Raw genomic sequence first — 15,778 nt, 5'->3', positions numbered from 1 at the left:
TGTTCCCCTATCCTAAAAAACAAAAACTCTTTTTTGCTTTTTTTCGGCCCAAGCAGACTATCTTGTGCCATATCAACAGTGACTCTCAAAAGTAATAAATACAAAAGAACGTCTCAAATTCACACGCTGCTTTTAAGTTGTCCCTGCTTTTACGTACCTCTGGTTTTACCTCCTGTGAGGTAGCCTGACAGATACCAACTGATAATGAAGCTCAGGCAAAAAAGAACATACCAAGGATGTAGTCATTTAGTGCCACGGCCTCAATGAAGTTGTTGAGTTTCCCAATCTGTGTCCCTTTTCCCCACCGGGCTTGTCTCATTAGCATCTAAAGATTTTTCATCCTAATAGAAATCCTGATGGGGAAAGGATGGTATTTCTTTAACAACAGGGGAACATCTCAATTGAATTTTTTTATAAAGTGATGACAGACATGCCTTCTCACATTGGAGGTTTAGATCCAGATCCAGTAACATCATAAAACCAACTACCAACTTTTATTTAACTTCAAAACGGATTCATTTCGAAAAGTTTCTTTTGCTTTGTTTCTAGAGTTTAGCCTAAAACCACGCACAAGAGACTCCATACTGTCCTGAGACAATGCTCCTCATAGAACTTCCGAATCCAAATGTAGTGCTAACAGTAACTCATTCCTCTGACTGTCTCAGAGTTTTTCTACTCAAGCCTTGCACACGGAATTAACTCAAAACTTCTGCAAGAAAAACGTCCTTTTTAGAGTTTGATTTGGCATCAGTTTCAAAGAGCTGTTTGTATATTTTAGAATATGTAGAATTTTCCTTTGATTGAAACCTCTCTTTTAACAATGGACAAGAGATGATTTCTCTTCTGAGTGATTTAAACAAAAACAAACACATCTTAGTTACATAGAGCCTTGTTCTCAAAGTGTTTTTTTTGAGAAAAATCAAACCCTACAGATTGTTAAGCATTTGGCAAAAGCCTTCAAACAGCCAAAGCCAAATAGTGAACTTTTCCTTGTTGTCGGAGATAAACAAATACTAGAGCAAATAGGAAAAAAAAAAAAAAATAGGACCTCCTTTCACTTTCTACTCTGCCCGATAACATTCTCCTCTCAATACACACACCCACCCCTTCAGAGGGGTTTCATCCTCAATGTTTACTTCTGGTGCTATAGTAATAAACTCGCCACAAATGGACATTTTCAACATCTGTTTGTGGCTGCTCCCAGATTCCCAGTATTGCTTTAGGACATGAAGCCCTCTGTCTCCCAAGTGTAAACAGACACACCTAATTATGTATTAAGGTGTCTGAGAAGAGCTACTTGTTTTGATGACCAAAAAAAGAGAGAGAGAGAGAGAGAGCCCAGTCCTCTCAGTGTGCTGCGAGACAAGTAGTAGTCCAGTGGCAGCTCCTCCTCAAACAGTGGAGGTTCTCTGCCTGCCACAGACAAAACCCCAGTCCTGTTATTCCCAGCCTGGGAATATAGTCTACTGAGTCTACTCCAGATGTGGACCAAAAGAGTTGATGACTGGTCAAGAGAAATGGTGCTGTCACAGATCCAGGGCAAAAATCTATTCAGTCTCTTCATAAGGATTTAATTTTAGGGTAAAAGAGGAAAGAGCAAAGGAGGAGGAGATAATTGGAGGGTAGCATTTTTCTTCTTCAGATCACAAGGGCCATGTACAGCAATAACAGATAAAAAAAAAAATGTCAGCTCTATTGGCAGCGTAGCAGGAGAAAATGATTCTAGAGCATTGGACTATCAGCCAGGGATGTGAGTTCTGGTCAACAGCACTGTCCTGAGTGAGCAGGGCAATAACATGGAGTCCCTTCCTCTCCCTGGCCCCCACATTCCTGGTCAGTAAAATGACACAATTTAACTAAGTCTTCTCCATGGATGTCCAGCTCCAAAATTCTGATTCTGCTACACATGAGGCAAACTTGAAAATTCCAAAATATCTTTAACAATTCTATTAGAGGGACACCTGGGTGGCTCAGTGGTTGAGCGTCTCTGCCTTCAGCTCAGGTCATGATCTTGGGGTCCTGGAATCAAGTCTCGCATCAGGCTCCCTGCAAGGAGCCTGCTTTTCCCTCTGCCTGTGTCTCTGCCTCTCTCTGTGTGTCTCTCATGAATAAACAAAATCTATAAAAAATTCTACTAGAAATACTGTTCCTCTAAAGAAAGGTGCCCATTCATTAAAACATAATACTACATTTTTTAAAAAAATGGGTATATGCACTGTGCAAGAAATACCCAGGCTTTCTCTCCAGATACTAGTGTCAATTAGAAAATCTAGAATATTTTTCCACAAAATAAAAAAAAATATAATCGTTAACAACAGTTTGGAATAGAGGCCAAAAGAAAATGAGAACACTATTAGCTTTGTACGAAAGCCTTTCATTATTAAATTGAGCAGTAAAGAGGGTTAAAAAATTAGCTTTAGGCTCACACATTCGATGAGAAATATGATGGGAGCTCTTTCTCTTTGTTCTTGGTTTCTCAAGTAAATTGTTTTGACCTGAACTATCTGAAGTTAAAATAAATCACATTTGACATCAACCTTTCCAACTCTGACAAGGTAGGATGTATTGTTAGGCATCATTCAAGCAGCCTCGGTTTCCCTGTCCCACATATAAAAATACGTACTTTAAGATTTTAAGATTTTATTAATATGCACATTTTTAATCTCTAGAATAAAATTCAGATTTAAAATCCCTAGAATAAAATTTGGATTTACAAAAGTAGGAGGGGGACTGTTTCCACTGTTATTTCTGGCAGGAACTTCACTTTATTTTCGGCACTCTGACCTTTATAAAGCATGAGCACTGGGTATTTAGTAAGGATTGCTGGTGTTCTGTCCCCCATGTGTCGCCTGTAAAGACCAAAGTGATAAAACTCCCTCCGAGGATGATATCCAGCAGGCTCTATAGCAAAGTCTGTTTCTGATATGGGGAGACTCCTATGACAAAAGCATAGTGAGGAAAGCACATGTGGAACTGAAAGACTTGAGGCTGAGGGTTGACTCTCCTGCTCTTTCACTCTGTGACTTAGGTCAAGTCTCTAAAGGTCTCTGAGCCCTGATTTTCTCCTGGCAAAACAGAAGCTATAGTGGCATCTATACTCCAATAGGCTGTCATGGAGATTAAATGAGATAATGTCTGTGAAAGTTCTTTCTCTGTATTTAAAATTCTATCTAGTAGTGCCTGGGTAGTTCAACAGGTTAAGCATGTGACTCTTGATTTTGGCTTAAGTCATGATCTCAGGGTGGTGGGATCGAGCCCCACATCTGCTCCATGCTCAGGGGGTAGTCTGCTTGAGATTCTCCCTCCCTCTGCCCCTCCCCCATTCTCATGCTCTCTCTCTCTCTCTCTCTCTCTCTCTGAAATAAATGAATCTTTAAAAAATACTATCTAAATATTATCCTTATTAATGCCTGGTTTTTACTATCAGTTTTGGACTTAGCTGCGATAGCTGCCCATTTTCCTCAACACTGAATTTATCTGAGAATACATGGTGTCGTCTGTAAGCTTTCATTTCTGCCATCAGAAAAGCTACTGTTATGGATGACAGAAGTGTCCTGAGTCTTTTCAATTTCCTCCATCTCCGGAGCTCTGGAATTAGTAGAAGTATTCAAGCTTCCCCACAAGGAGGCTTCCTCCCTCCTGATGGTACCTTCAGTTTTTCTCCACATGCTCTGAGCACCTGCCTGAGTCTCCCTCTCTCCTGGCTGACCCAGCCTTCAGGCCAGCATCCTCTGGGACAGCAGCCTGACCTGCAATTATAACCCACTTGTCACCTAGCCGTACCGGGCCATGTACCTCTTCACACACGGTATGATGCTGTGGGGGAATCCACAGCCCTGACTCTCAGAACAATCGGTACAGATCTCGTCATTCATCCCTCAGTGCTAGCCCATTAGTTATATATGTATTAGAGCCCTCATGCCACCTCTAAGGGTAGTTGAGTTGTACCTCAATGTGAATGGCTCCAATCTGCCTTCTACATAGCCTAAGTGGTACTGCTTATTTGATTTTTATAAACTATTAGAAAGATCTGTTTCAAACTTTGAACTGGATGTTCTACTATTTATAGTTTGAGATGCTACTTTTTTTTATTAAAATGTTGGCAGGAAGACCCTTGGGTGAGGTTCACTTTGGTGAAACAGTTTTTCCTTTTTAGGCACCAGGCAACATGGCAAAGATAGAGCAGGGTGAAGCAGCATAGCCATCTACAGGGACCCACCGGGGGCTGGGGCTGGGGCTCTGGAAGTCCAAGGCTGCCACTTCAAATACTAGCTTGGGAAGTCTGCATGGGGCTGAGACATAACCACAGCTCTGGCTTTCTAGTCCTAAAGTCTTAGCTTTATCTGGTTACCACTTCTGTGGTGATTTTCAATATGATACTCCTGGGTGGTAGCAAAAAAAGAACAGTACCCAAGGCCTAAACATGAGCATGATCAAACCACCCTTCATCTGAAGAGGAAGGAAATTAATTATACACATTTGTACACTGAGATTCAGAACTCCTGGGCTCCTGAGGAGAAAACACCCCTCTTTCTAATTAGTACAGCACACACTGTCTTTACATTTTAATCCTTTCACAAGTGGCTTTTTTTTCTCTCTCTCTCTCTTCAGTGGCTTGTTACCTCAGTCCAGTTTTGTCTCTACCTTACCTTACATTGAGTCTTTGACCTCTATTCTCCATTACTGTCCTATTCTAAAGGGCAAAGCCAGGGAGAAAGGTTAAAACTAGGTTTGACAGCCAACCTCTGACCAAGAATTCTGATCTGTAAAGTTTTCACAGCCATTGGAATTATTCTGGATTTCCCATCATAAAAGAGGATGATACTCTTTGAATTGTATCTTATTTTGCATCCTACGAGCTTTTAAAACTCAAAATGAATTTTAAGTTGATTAGGTCACTGCTCCCAAGACGCTGATTTTACTGCTTTCCTTCTTTTCTTTAAAAATGGTTATACCGGGCAGCAACCCGCGTGGCTCAGCGGTTTAGTGCCACCTTCAGCCTAGGGCCTGATCCTGGAGACCCGGATGGAGTCCCTACATGGAGCCTGCTTCTCCCTCTGCCTGTGTCTCTGCCTCTCTCTCTCTCTCTCTCGAATAAATAAAATCTTTTAAAAAAAAATGGTTATACCAGTTTTCAGCATATACCTCTGAACCTTGGGATTCCAGGAAGAAGAGAAAGCCTTTGCCCATGGAGAGTAGGACTTTTGTGACTTTTCAAACAGGAAATGTTAAGAAGTGCTCATATCTTCTCAAGATCTTGAAGCTAATTCCTAGAGAAACTAACTGAAGGTTGGGGTGGGGAGGAGATCTCTTTTTAAGGCCCAGAGTTTGGAAAGAATCTGAGATGGGAGTGATAGCTGACTACAACACTTATTCTAATCATCTCAGCTTTTTAAAGCTTCCTCCTCTACCCTTAGTCTGTATTTACAACATTCTACTTAGAACAAGTTCCTCCTCCCTTATCAATTCAAGTTCTTTACAATTTCAAATATGCCCCCATTTCTTAATCCTCTGGGAAGAAGTGGTTCTGGGTGGTTCCTCCATTCACAGGGAGGGCAAATGCTGATGCCTCACATAGCCCTACTTTGTTCAAATGCAAAATATTAGTTTGCAAGCCTGAGGTAACTAACCACAAACCCCTTGCTCAGGGGTCTCTTCATTTCAGGGCTTTCGCCACACACTTCTCGGTATGAGCACCTGCAGAGGCAGCTCAGTCACACCCATGTGGCGATTTTCATTTCATTCCATCTTAAAAGCAATTAAAGGAACTGGTATGTATAAAGGCTATGAAATATCTAAAAATATACTCCCTAATATTTGAAGAGGGTGAGGGGAACATTCCATGCGGGTCGGTCCCCCAAATTAATCTCATCACTGTGCTTCAACTGCACTGAAATCTGTGTTTGCACAGTGCCAAGGAAGGGGAGCTCCTGGAAATAATCAGATTAATGTGTCAATGAAAACAACCAAACCAAGCATTTCAGCTCTCGAAATGGATTTCTGGCCTGAATTTTCCAGGTTGGTGGTTCTGTATTCACCCAATAAATCAAGTAATTCCTGAATTACAGCTTCACTATGGGGTGTATAAACAATGTCTAAAGGTTAGCTAAAATCTTATAAGATATAATATTATTCTTTTTAAAGCAGACTGACGACTGGGGGAAAGCACTGCTAAAACGTTTTGATGACTGAGGGAAAATACTTGTGCCAGTCCAGAGTGTCCCCGTCCCCACTGCTTTCAGGCAAGTATGAGCCACCATCCTCCTACCAGGGTGACTACCACAGCCTCCCCGACACACTCTTGCTTCCTCTCTCATCCTCTTACACAATTCTCCCCCAAACAGCCAGAGAGGGACCTTCTGAAACTAGCAATCCATTTAAATCACGACTTTGCTTAAAATCTGTCCATGGCTTCTCACTACGTGGACCAGGAAACCCAAACTTCTGCTCCTGAGCAGCAGAGGCCCTGCATTCCCTGGAGCAGCAATCTCTCTCACTCCACCTCATTTTCTACACACTCCAAAACACAGCCATTCCTCTCCCCACTCCAGGGCCTTTGCACCAGGCTTCCCTGCTGCCTGCAATGAGCTTCACAGGGCTGACTCTTTCTTGTAAATTTAGATTTCAGCTTCCTCATAACATCACCCTATTTTGCTTTCCTCACAGTACATAGCCCTAGATAATACTTTCTTTTTCGGTTGCCTACTTTACAGCTAACATTTATTACCAGGTATTATTCCAAGAGCTTTACATACTTAAATCTTTTGTCCTCATAATGACCTTTTGAGGTTGGTGGTATTATTATTATTAGCCCATTTCACTGATGAAGAAATTGTGTTACAGACAAGCTAAGTAATATTCCCAAGATCACATAGCAAGTGAGTCAAAAAGCCTAGATTTAAACCCGGAGAGTCTGGCTCCAAAGACTGATTGTTTAAATCACTACATCATATGCCCCAGAAAAAGCTCCCTGAGCTTTTCTTACTCACCATTGTACCTCCAGTGACTAGAACAGAGTCAATTAATGAGTATATTTAATGTCAACAATAATTTGTATTAATAAAGACATTTATCATGTAGTCTAAAATACTATGATAGCAATGTTTCACTAAAAGGAACTTTATTATAATTCTGTTTTATGAATTATAAATGAATTATAAATGAATAATCCCATTTATTCTGTTATTAATAGAATTCACCTGTTCTTTTGTTGTTATAACCTTTAGCTTACAAGATTCTCAACTCTCCCAGAAGATAAATTAGTCTATTATAGCCATTCTCAGATAGAGTGTACAATAGGTAAGTTACATAAAACCATGCTAGGGTATGTAAAATGTCAATAAAACAAAGTTTTTTCTTCATTTTAATAAAGTCGTGGTTTCAAACTGCCTGCAGACTTGGACAAACATGCACATATATGACGCTTCACCTTGAACAGAAGTTTGGCTGTGGTCAAGTGTCAAGATCTGAAAGTACAGATTTTTGCCACCAATTAACCTGATCCTAGATTGCTCCTTATCAGAATCAACTGAAGCACATAACAAAGCGATTCTTGACATCTATAGTAGGTCTCCCTACGAATTTAATTAAGAAATCAAATACTATGCTAGCCTTTATTTTTATTATGGGTGACAATATTTAGATTTCTGGTGTGCTGGTCGCCCAATGTTTCTGAGAGAAACAAGCCTTATTTAGCAACCTAGCCATTCAAAATGATGGACCTTGGAGAAGATCTAGCCCAATTTATTTCACACATAAGGAACCTAAGGCCCATAGAAGTTAAGTGAGCTTCTCAAGAACTCAGAAGCTCATCTAAAAATAGATCTCAGGTTCCTCAATTCCCAGCCAAGTGCTGTTCCTAGCATGCTGCCGACGAGGCTGTGAGTCTTAATCACTGTGCTGCATGCCTGTGCCTTAGAAGGAACATTCTTCTAATAAACCAAAACAATGCAACACCATTTTATTGAGCAACTACTATTTCATTGGTGTTAGGTTCAATTGTCTTTGGGGATGCAGGTCCCAATTTAAATGCTTCAATCATTTGCTCAGTTAAACAGGTCACCTGAGTAAGTTTTAATAACCCTTCAAAGGTTAATCCAACTATATTAAGTTAATCCAACTATTCATACCAACTATATCAATAATCCACCAAACATCAATGATCTAAATGCACCATTTAAGATGGAGATTGTTAAAATGGATCAAAAAACAGGACCCAAGTGTATGTTACCTACAGGAAACCCACTTGAAATATAAATGCACACAGAGATCACATAGAGCAACAGGAACTTGCATTCATGGCTGTTTGGAATGCAACATGGCACAGCCACTTTCGGAAACAGTTTGGCAGTTTCTTACAAAGGTAAATATACTCTTACCATGTGACCCAGCAATTGCACTCCACAGCATTTACCCAGAGAAGTTGAAAAGTTATGTCCACATAAAACGTACACATAGATGTTTATAGGTTCTAAGGTACTCACGCTATCCATGAACTGCTACAGTGTTACTGAAGGTAGACTTGGGAGTAGTGGTAAATATATATTGCAAATCTGGGGAACCACTAAAAGAAGGTAAAAAGGGAAGTATAACTCAATGACAGGATAAGAACAGAGGGAAAGTAGAATCACATAAAATGTTCAACTAAAACCATGAAAGGAGGAAAAAGAGTGGAAGACAAACAATGAAAAGAAGATAAAGAACAGGGGCAATAAATAAAAAACAGTAATGAATATGGTAGATATTAATCCAACTATATCAATAACTACTCTGAATGTCAATGGTCTAAAATGTGCCTTTTAAAAGACAGATATTGTCAGAGTGAAAGAAAAACCAAGACCCAACCAATGCTTCAAAGGTACAATACCTGTGACACCTACCAACTTCTAAGGTCAAAAAAAAAAAAAAAAACCCTCAACTTTCTCTGTGAACTGTACAGAGGGCCAAACTCTTTCCTTTTTGGAATCTTTCAGGTCAACTCTCCACTGTACGTTTAAGCAACACTGACACTGTATTGTTTTCCTCCTGTGTAGTTGGCAAGTTTGTGGGTTTGTTGGTTTTTTGTTTTTTTTTTTTTAATGATGAGTACCACAACTCTATTATCAGACTTTTTCCTCTTTTCCAGGTCTGTTTTTATTTCCTTGGTGATTTTTATTTAGAAAGGGTTCTTCTTAATTGGGTATGGATTTATTCTAACCACATCAATGGGTTTATTATTGATTTATCGTGAATCACTGCTCTCCTTGGCACAGAGTGGAGTGTTTATAACCATCATTATATTTGTTATTATTATTCCATTAACTATAGCATTATTACTAATTACAACAGGGAGCTGGAATGGTGACCATTTTGATTAGAGAGAGAGCAGTAAACTCTGGATATAGGAACATCCATCTTGTTCCAGTCTACTATGCTGGACTGTATTTCTAAGTTTATCACTTAAAGCCAAAGTGTCTCTGGAAAAGATGACACCTTCCTGGAAAAGATGACATCTCTGAGATATTCAGGGACACTGGTGCCTGAGAAGCATTTTATTTATGTGACTTTCATGGATTTGAGATTCGTGAATTTCTTGAGAGTCACATTAAAAAATAAATTAGATGTATAGTCAAATGGGATCCTAGGTTTGCCTCAAACCAAGTCTCTTAAATTCTGTTAAATACCCAATTTAATAATATATGCCTTCCTATACATTTTTTTGAGAAAACAATCCAAAAAGGAGTCTGAAAAGGACTTAGAACTGTTCAAAATAAAATGTTGTCCAAAAATGACTTTGAATAATTCAAATTAAAGTGCTGTTATTTGTATCTTATCATATAGGATTTTAATTATATGGAAACTTTTTACTTGTTCAGTTACCTCTTTCAATTATATCTTTCCTTTTTCCTTTACAACTATTTCTATGTATTAACAGATCTAAAAGCAAACTTAAAATAATCATCAGTGTCTCTTTCCCCTTTCTACCAGCAGAGACAATTAATATTTCCTGAGAAATCGATGCTCATTAAAGTAACAAAATAATACAAAAACACAGAGGGTTTCAAAGAGTCCTGTTTTTCCAGAAAAATGTTAAAGTAGTATCTGGCTGATACTAACATCTCAAATAATAGACTATCAAGAATATTTATATGTATATTCACTTTAAATGTACTGAACAGGTGATACATGCATATATGCATATATATGTAATGGCATAGAGCTAACAGTGTTGCTTCACTCTAAAAGAAATAGTAAAAAATTCTATCATGTAAATAGAGCCATATTTGTGCATATGCAACATGAAATTAAGCGAATGGCAATCGTCATTAGTCTCCTGTACAGCCCCACTTCTAGATGTGTTAGCAATTCCTAACAACATTTCCAGCATAAGGGACCCAAAAGCAGGCAGCACTATTGGATAGACTTTTCTGTCCTGAGCAAGTACTTCCCATGAGCATCTACTTACAGAGCATAAAACTAGGACTCAGAGACACTGCAGAGGGTTAGTAGGCTAGTCCTTGGCCCAAGGGCACTTTCCATCTAGGTGGGAAAAGACAAGATTTTCTCTATGTTCTTGTCCTATCTTAAGAAACATTATGAAACCACACATGCCAACAAGTGGAACTTTTGTTTTGCAGTCGAAAATATAATTGTTGAAGTAACTCAGAATAAAAGTATAATCTACTAGAATGGAGCTGATTTTAATTTCCTAAGGAGAAGGCTTTAAGTTGCTTGGGCAGGAGGGCAAGAGATCACTTCTCACTAACATTCTGAGCATTGTTTGTACATTCCAGCATCTACACGTCTGGCATCACAGGGTAACTGTGTCATATTTGCTTATGTCCTCTCCTAAGTAACACTGAAAGCTTCCTGAAGGCACAGACGAGATCTTCAATTTTGGTTTTTGTTTGTTGCCTGCCTATACACATTATAATTATGTACCAAGTAGTTGCTGAGCTGACTTGATATGATTGAAGTAAGCTAAGAAAAGACTTCCCGGGTAGGAGGGAATGCAAGAGGCTACTACTATATTGGATGAGGCTATAAAACTCCAAGAAGTTCCTGACAGGCAGGAACTATTACCTGAGGTAAATAAGATAAAACCAAATGGGAATAACTGTAAATGATCATACTTGGATCTGAAAAAATAACTGTAAAAGTGAAAAAAAAATTCAGCTTGCCAGAAAATGGCAAACATGAGGAGACAGAGTGTAGTATGGTCACCAGAGCACTAAAGCCACCACAGTCTCCTCGAACAGAGGCCAAGAATACGGGAGTTTGGTTCTGGGCACCAGGCGTGAAGAGGTATACTAACAAACCGTGGTGTGCCAGGAGACCATGGACCCAGAGACCATGGACCCGGACAGGGAGTGGCAGGAAGCCCTATCATACAGTAAGGGTTTAAAAGAGCGGAGAGGATTGGGGAGAACAAGGAACGTTCAGTGTGGAGAAGGTAAGACGGTCAAAAATGTCAAAACCAGAGCCTTTCCTTTGTTTTAGAGGCATCGTTTTGCTTCCATTTACAGCTTAGTTAATATAATTTCTATTATTTTCCCAAAAAAAGACTTTGACACTTTATTACATGATGGCTATAATTAATGTCAGACCCTAAATTAGAAATCAAAAATTCTATTTGATCATTTGGTTTCAAGCTGGAACTAAAGTATGTTTTGGCATTATTACCAACTGTTAGCAAGTTCTGGAAACAGATGCAGTCTTGCTATGTGTTCTAAATACGAAACACATTGCAGAGAGGCTCGGAGATAAAAATATATACTGCTTATGCACACTCATACTGTGCTATTTCCTGTCCTTATCAGCAATCAAAGTTCCTCCTGTTTTGTCCTTTCTTTGTTGTTCCAGGTGAACAAAATCGTCTCTCTCCTTTTTCCTTTTCTTCTCCCCTTTTCTTCTACATGCCTACCGTCTTCTATTTTCCTACCTCCTCTCCCACTGAGAGTTGTCTCATTAAGGATTTACTGAGCACATGCTACATGCCCCAAACCATGCTTGGTTATAAGAATTCAAGACTATGCACGACGCAGCCACCGTGCTTGAGAAGCTTACCTCCGGTAGAAGGTGAAAGGCGTGCAAGCAAAGGAAGGTATACATCACATGGGAGGTGCATCCGAAGCACAGAGGTGAGAAATGGATGGGCGTAGACAGAGTAATAAACTCTGAGGAAACTGGTGGCTGGGGAAGGGATTCCTTTTGGGAAAGAGGTAGCTGAGATGGATGGACAGGGCCTGAGCCAGCAATGTGGCAAAAAGAGCTGGCGGCTGGCATGGAAGTGGGAAGTGTACTTACAGAACGCCAGGCATCCTTAGGGAAAAGGAGCATCCTTTACCTGGGAGGGCAGCGAAGTGGCCAGATAAATGGGCTGTTACTTTTAAGCTGGGTCTGTTCTGTACTTGAACTGATAAGCATCATCACCTAAATGTACTGTTTGGTAAGCAGTCTATGGACAAAACCAAAGAAAAATATTTATTAAAAAATGGACCAAAAGTACGGAAAACCGTGATCTGGGCCATTTTTGGTGACAACTGCTGTGACAGAGGAAGTGTTTCCCCAGGAAGGAATGCATGAAATGCTTTCTTAAAAAGAAGGTATCATTGACAGAGTCAGTGACAAAAGGAAATGGGTGGTGGGGGTGGGGGGTATTCCCACGCCCAGGGAGAGCAGCTTTGATGTTTTAAAAAATAACATCCTTACAATAGAACAGTACCCAGTGGTAAAAAGAAGTGAGCTACCAAGTCATGGAACGATATAGAGGGACCTTAAATGCACATGGCAAAGTAAGGGAGAGAAACCGGGCTGAAAAGGCTACAGACTATGATTCTAATTATACAACATTCTGAAAAAGGCAAAACTATCGAGAGAGGTAAAAGATCACAGCCTGGGGCTATGGGGGCAGGTGGAGAGGGACAGACAGGTAGAGTCCAGGGGATTTTTAGGGCAACAAAATTATTGTGAAGGACTCTGTAGTGGTGGATACTTGGCATTATGTATTTGACAAAACCCAGAGAAGTGCACAACACTGACAGTGAATGCTCACATAAACTATGGACTTCAGTTAGGAATAATATATCAATATATCGGTTCATCAAATATACCAAATGTACCACACAAATGCAAGAAGTGAATAATAAGACAAAATGCCAGGCAAGTAGGGTAGGGGTGAGGGGGGCTAAGATCCCAGCTCTACTTTATGCTCAATTTTTCTGTAAATCTAGAACTTCTTTATAAGCTTTTAAATAAAACTCCTCTAAAAAAAATGAAGTATCAATTTAAAAACATATATATATAGAGAGAGGATCTTTCTACCATTTTGAAGCCAATGACACAGTAGTTTCTCCACCAGCATTTATCAGATAAGGCAAACTTTGTTAGAAGTCCTAAGAGCAACAAACCCCTGGGCAGAGATCATCTCACTCCTTGCACAAAATTCTGACACATGCTGATGGGCACTTCTGAGTAATTTGTTCCCATTGGCCCACACAGGCACAAGGAATGAACGGACATACACAGCTGAGGACAGTGCACAGAATCTTCAAAGACAATGAAACTAAAACTCAGGTTCCCTTAGTCAAATTGCCTCCACCCTCTTCTTTGTGCACCACAGAAGCCACCGTGTCATTAAAAAATTAAACTTTAATAACTTTTAGTGAGGCGAGGTTCAAACTCCTAAGTTTTGTCCTACGAAAAGAAAGGCATTGTAGCAAATCTTTCAGTAAAATCTGTAGCCATGTCCTTGCCATCCTTGCATACGCATGAGCCCCTTCATTACTCAATCTTTTCTTCACATGTGGGTGGTCGTACATGTATCAAAAAACAAATGTTCACGAACACAGCTGACAAGAACCACGTGTAAAATCAGAGTCAGGCCACATACGCAGGTTCATGCTGAGCTTCCGTACCTCCCGTCTAACTACAAGTAACAGTAAATGTCACACAGCCGAGTTCAGTCAGTCCTGTGAATCAGGCCAACTACCCCCACCGATCTAGTCGGAATGGAAACCACTTCTTGGGTCCTCGGCATCAGTAACTCAAAACTCATAGTACGCCGAGGTCCAGGTACGCCCTGAGCTTGGGACACCCACCTCCTACTCCCCAGCAATATGATAAAAACATCATCTGTTCGTGCCAGTAGAGAGCCTATCTTTAGAGAAAGCAAGATGAATTTAACGTATAGAATGCCAAAATAACCCAACCAATCACAGTCGAGATAACACAGAGAAGACTACTTAACAACATTCAACTAGGAACACAGGGCTTGCCTTTGTTTAGGGTCTATTAAATTTAATAACTTCCCCCTCTGTGGCTTTAAACAGAGAACTTCTTCAAAATAAGAGTGGCTCCTATTAAACTTAATTACTTGCCCGTGGCTGCTGTGGCAGAGGTGTGTCTACCAAACAGGTGGCTCTTAATAAAGGAATGGTTCTGTAGTAAAAAGTAGATGTTCTAGTGTTTTATTATGGTTGCTTTAACTTTCTGGTTTATTAGTATTAATTGCTGGAGCTTTCCTTTTAACCTCTCTTAAGGCGTCACTCCCTCCTGTGAGTTAAGAGTGGCCCTGTGAAAATAAATGTCCACATATACTTGGCACATTATTGAAGCTGCTGCTTTCAAAACCGGACTCAGGGGACTTGATAGAAACTCGGTTATAAGGGACGTTTAAAAATGAACTGCATCAAACACAGCTGGGGTTGAAATCACACGAAAAAACCCCTCCCGATAGGCCTTGAATGATCAAATGGGGTTTTTCCACTGACACTTTCTAGATTTTGTGGTAGTAGTAAAATAATGTTTAGTAACTTTATTAGACTAACGCCTATTCTGCTGACCTTTGGAAATATTATAGTTTAGGGACTAAGAGTCATAAAAACAGAGACATTTTTAATAGTCCTGTGCAGTTGATTAAGTGGAATTTTTTGATATTTAAATATTTTGCAAGAAGAAATTCAAGACCATTTGCTGAAACAAACAAAAACAAAACGTAACCTTCAAAAAGATTACAATTCTTAACTCTGTCTCACATTAAAAAAAAAAAATCCTACAAATGTAGAAAAAAATCATCCATACAACCTGCATTGGCCTCTCTCAGAGTCAGACAACATATATGACCCTACTCTTATATCTCTAACTCACGGATCTTACCTCTCTAAGAGACCTCCTGAAAGCATCAGAGAGGTCCATGGGCACAGTGACCAAGACCCCAGAAAAAGGACTATATGAATCCCTTCCACTTCATCTATGCTGAAGAGTGCTACAGACTCAGGTCAATCTAAGCCAATTTACTCAGATGCGTGGGGCAGGCAAGGAGTCATCTGCAGTGAATAGACTTCTGTAGGGTCCCCTCCTTCAAGCTCATACTCTGACCCAAAAGTCAAAGAATCAAACTCAAGAAACAGTTGTTTCTTTTCATACGGGGTAATTACATAAAATACATTTTGAAAGTCTGTAATTATTCACTCACCTAGTATTTTGTAATGACCTGCAGAAAAGTCATTATAAGCTTTGTGCCAAGCCTCAGGAGGGCTTTGAACATCTAAAATGCCATGGCTGATAACACGATTACCATACATACATATGGTCTGGGTTGTTGTCAGGCTTACTTGTTGTCCTGCCTTGCCACACCTTGCTCTTTGATAGAATCAGTGAGAAACAATTTTGACTACCTCCATATAGTGAATGTTTAGGATTGTTTAAGATGAAACGAGATAATGTATAAGATCCCTCAGGAATGGAGGATGCTACTTCAATACAGATTGTTATGTGATAAGCCACATTCATCATAATA

General features: G+C 39.8%; 1 protein-coding gene across 5 annotated transcripts in view; it reads right to left on the bottom strand.

Moving 5' to 3' along the window:
- Positions 1-15,778, bottom strand: part of RUNX2 (RUNX family transcription factor 2) — a 149,468-nt gene that overhangs the window by 40,739 nt on the left and 92,951 nt on the right. The window contains exon 6 of one of the 5 annotated variants that reach the window (XM_055329931.1): positions 12,379-12,436. The exons of the other annotated variants lie outside the window; for them this stretch is intronic. Within the exon in view, the coding sequence (XP_055185906.1) occupies positions 12,408-12,436 (29 nt within the window). The 3' untranslated portion in view covers positions 12,379-12,407. Of the gene's footprint in view, positions 1-12,378; positions 12,437-15,778 lie in introns of those variants that run through there. 5 annotated transcript variants of the gene reach the window in all.

This window comes from Nyctereutes procyonoides, unplaced genomic scaffold (assembly GCF_905146905.1).
Source record: "Nyctereutes procyonoides isolate TBG_1078 unplaced genomic scaffold, NYPRO_anot_genome, whole genome shotgun sequence".
Classification (NCBI taxonomy): Eukaryota; Metazoa; Chordata; class Mammalia; order Carnivora; family Canidae; genus Nyctereutes; species Nyctereutes procyonoides.
Note: the sequence above shows the minus strand (reverse complement) of the source record. Positions and strands in the feature narration are given on the sequence as shown.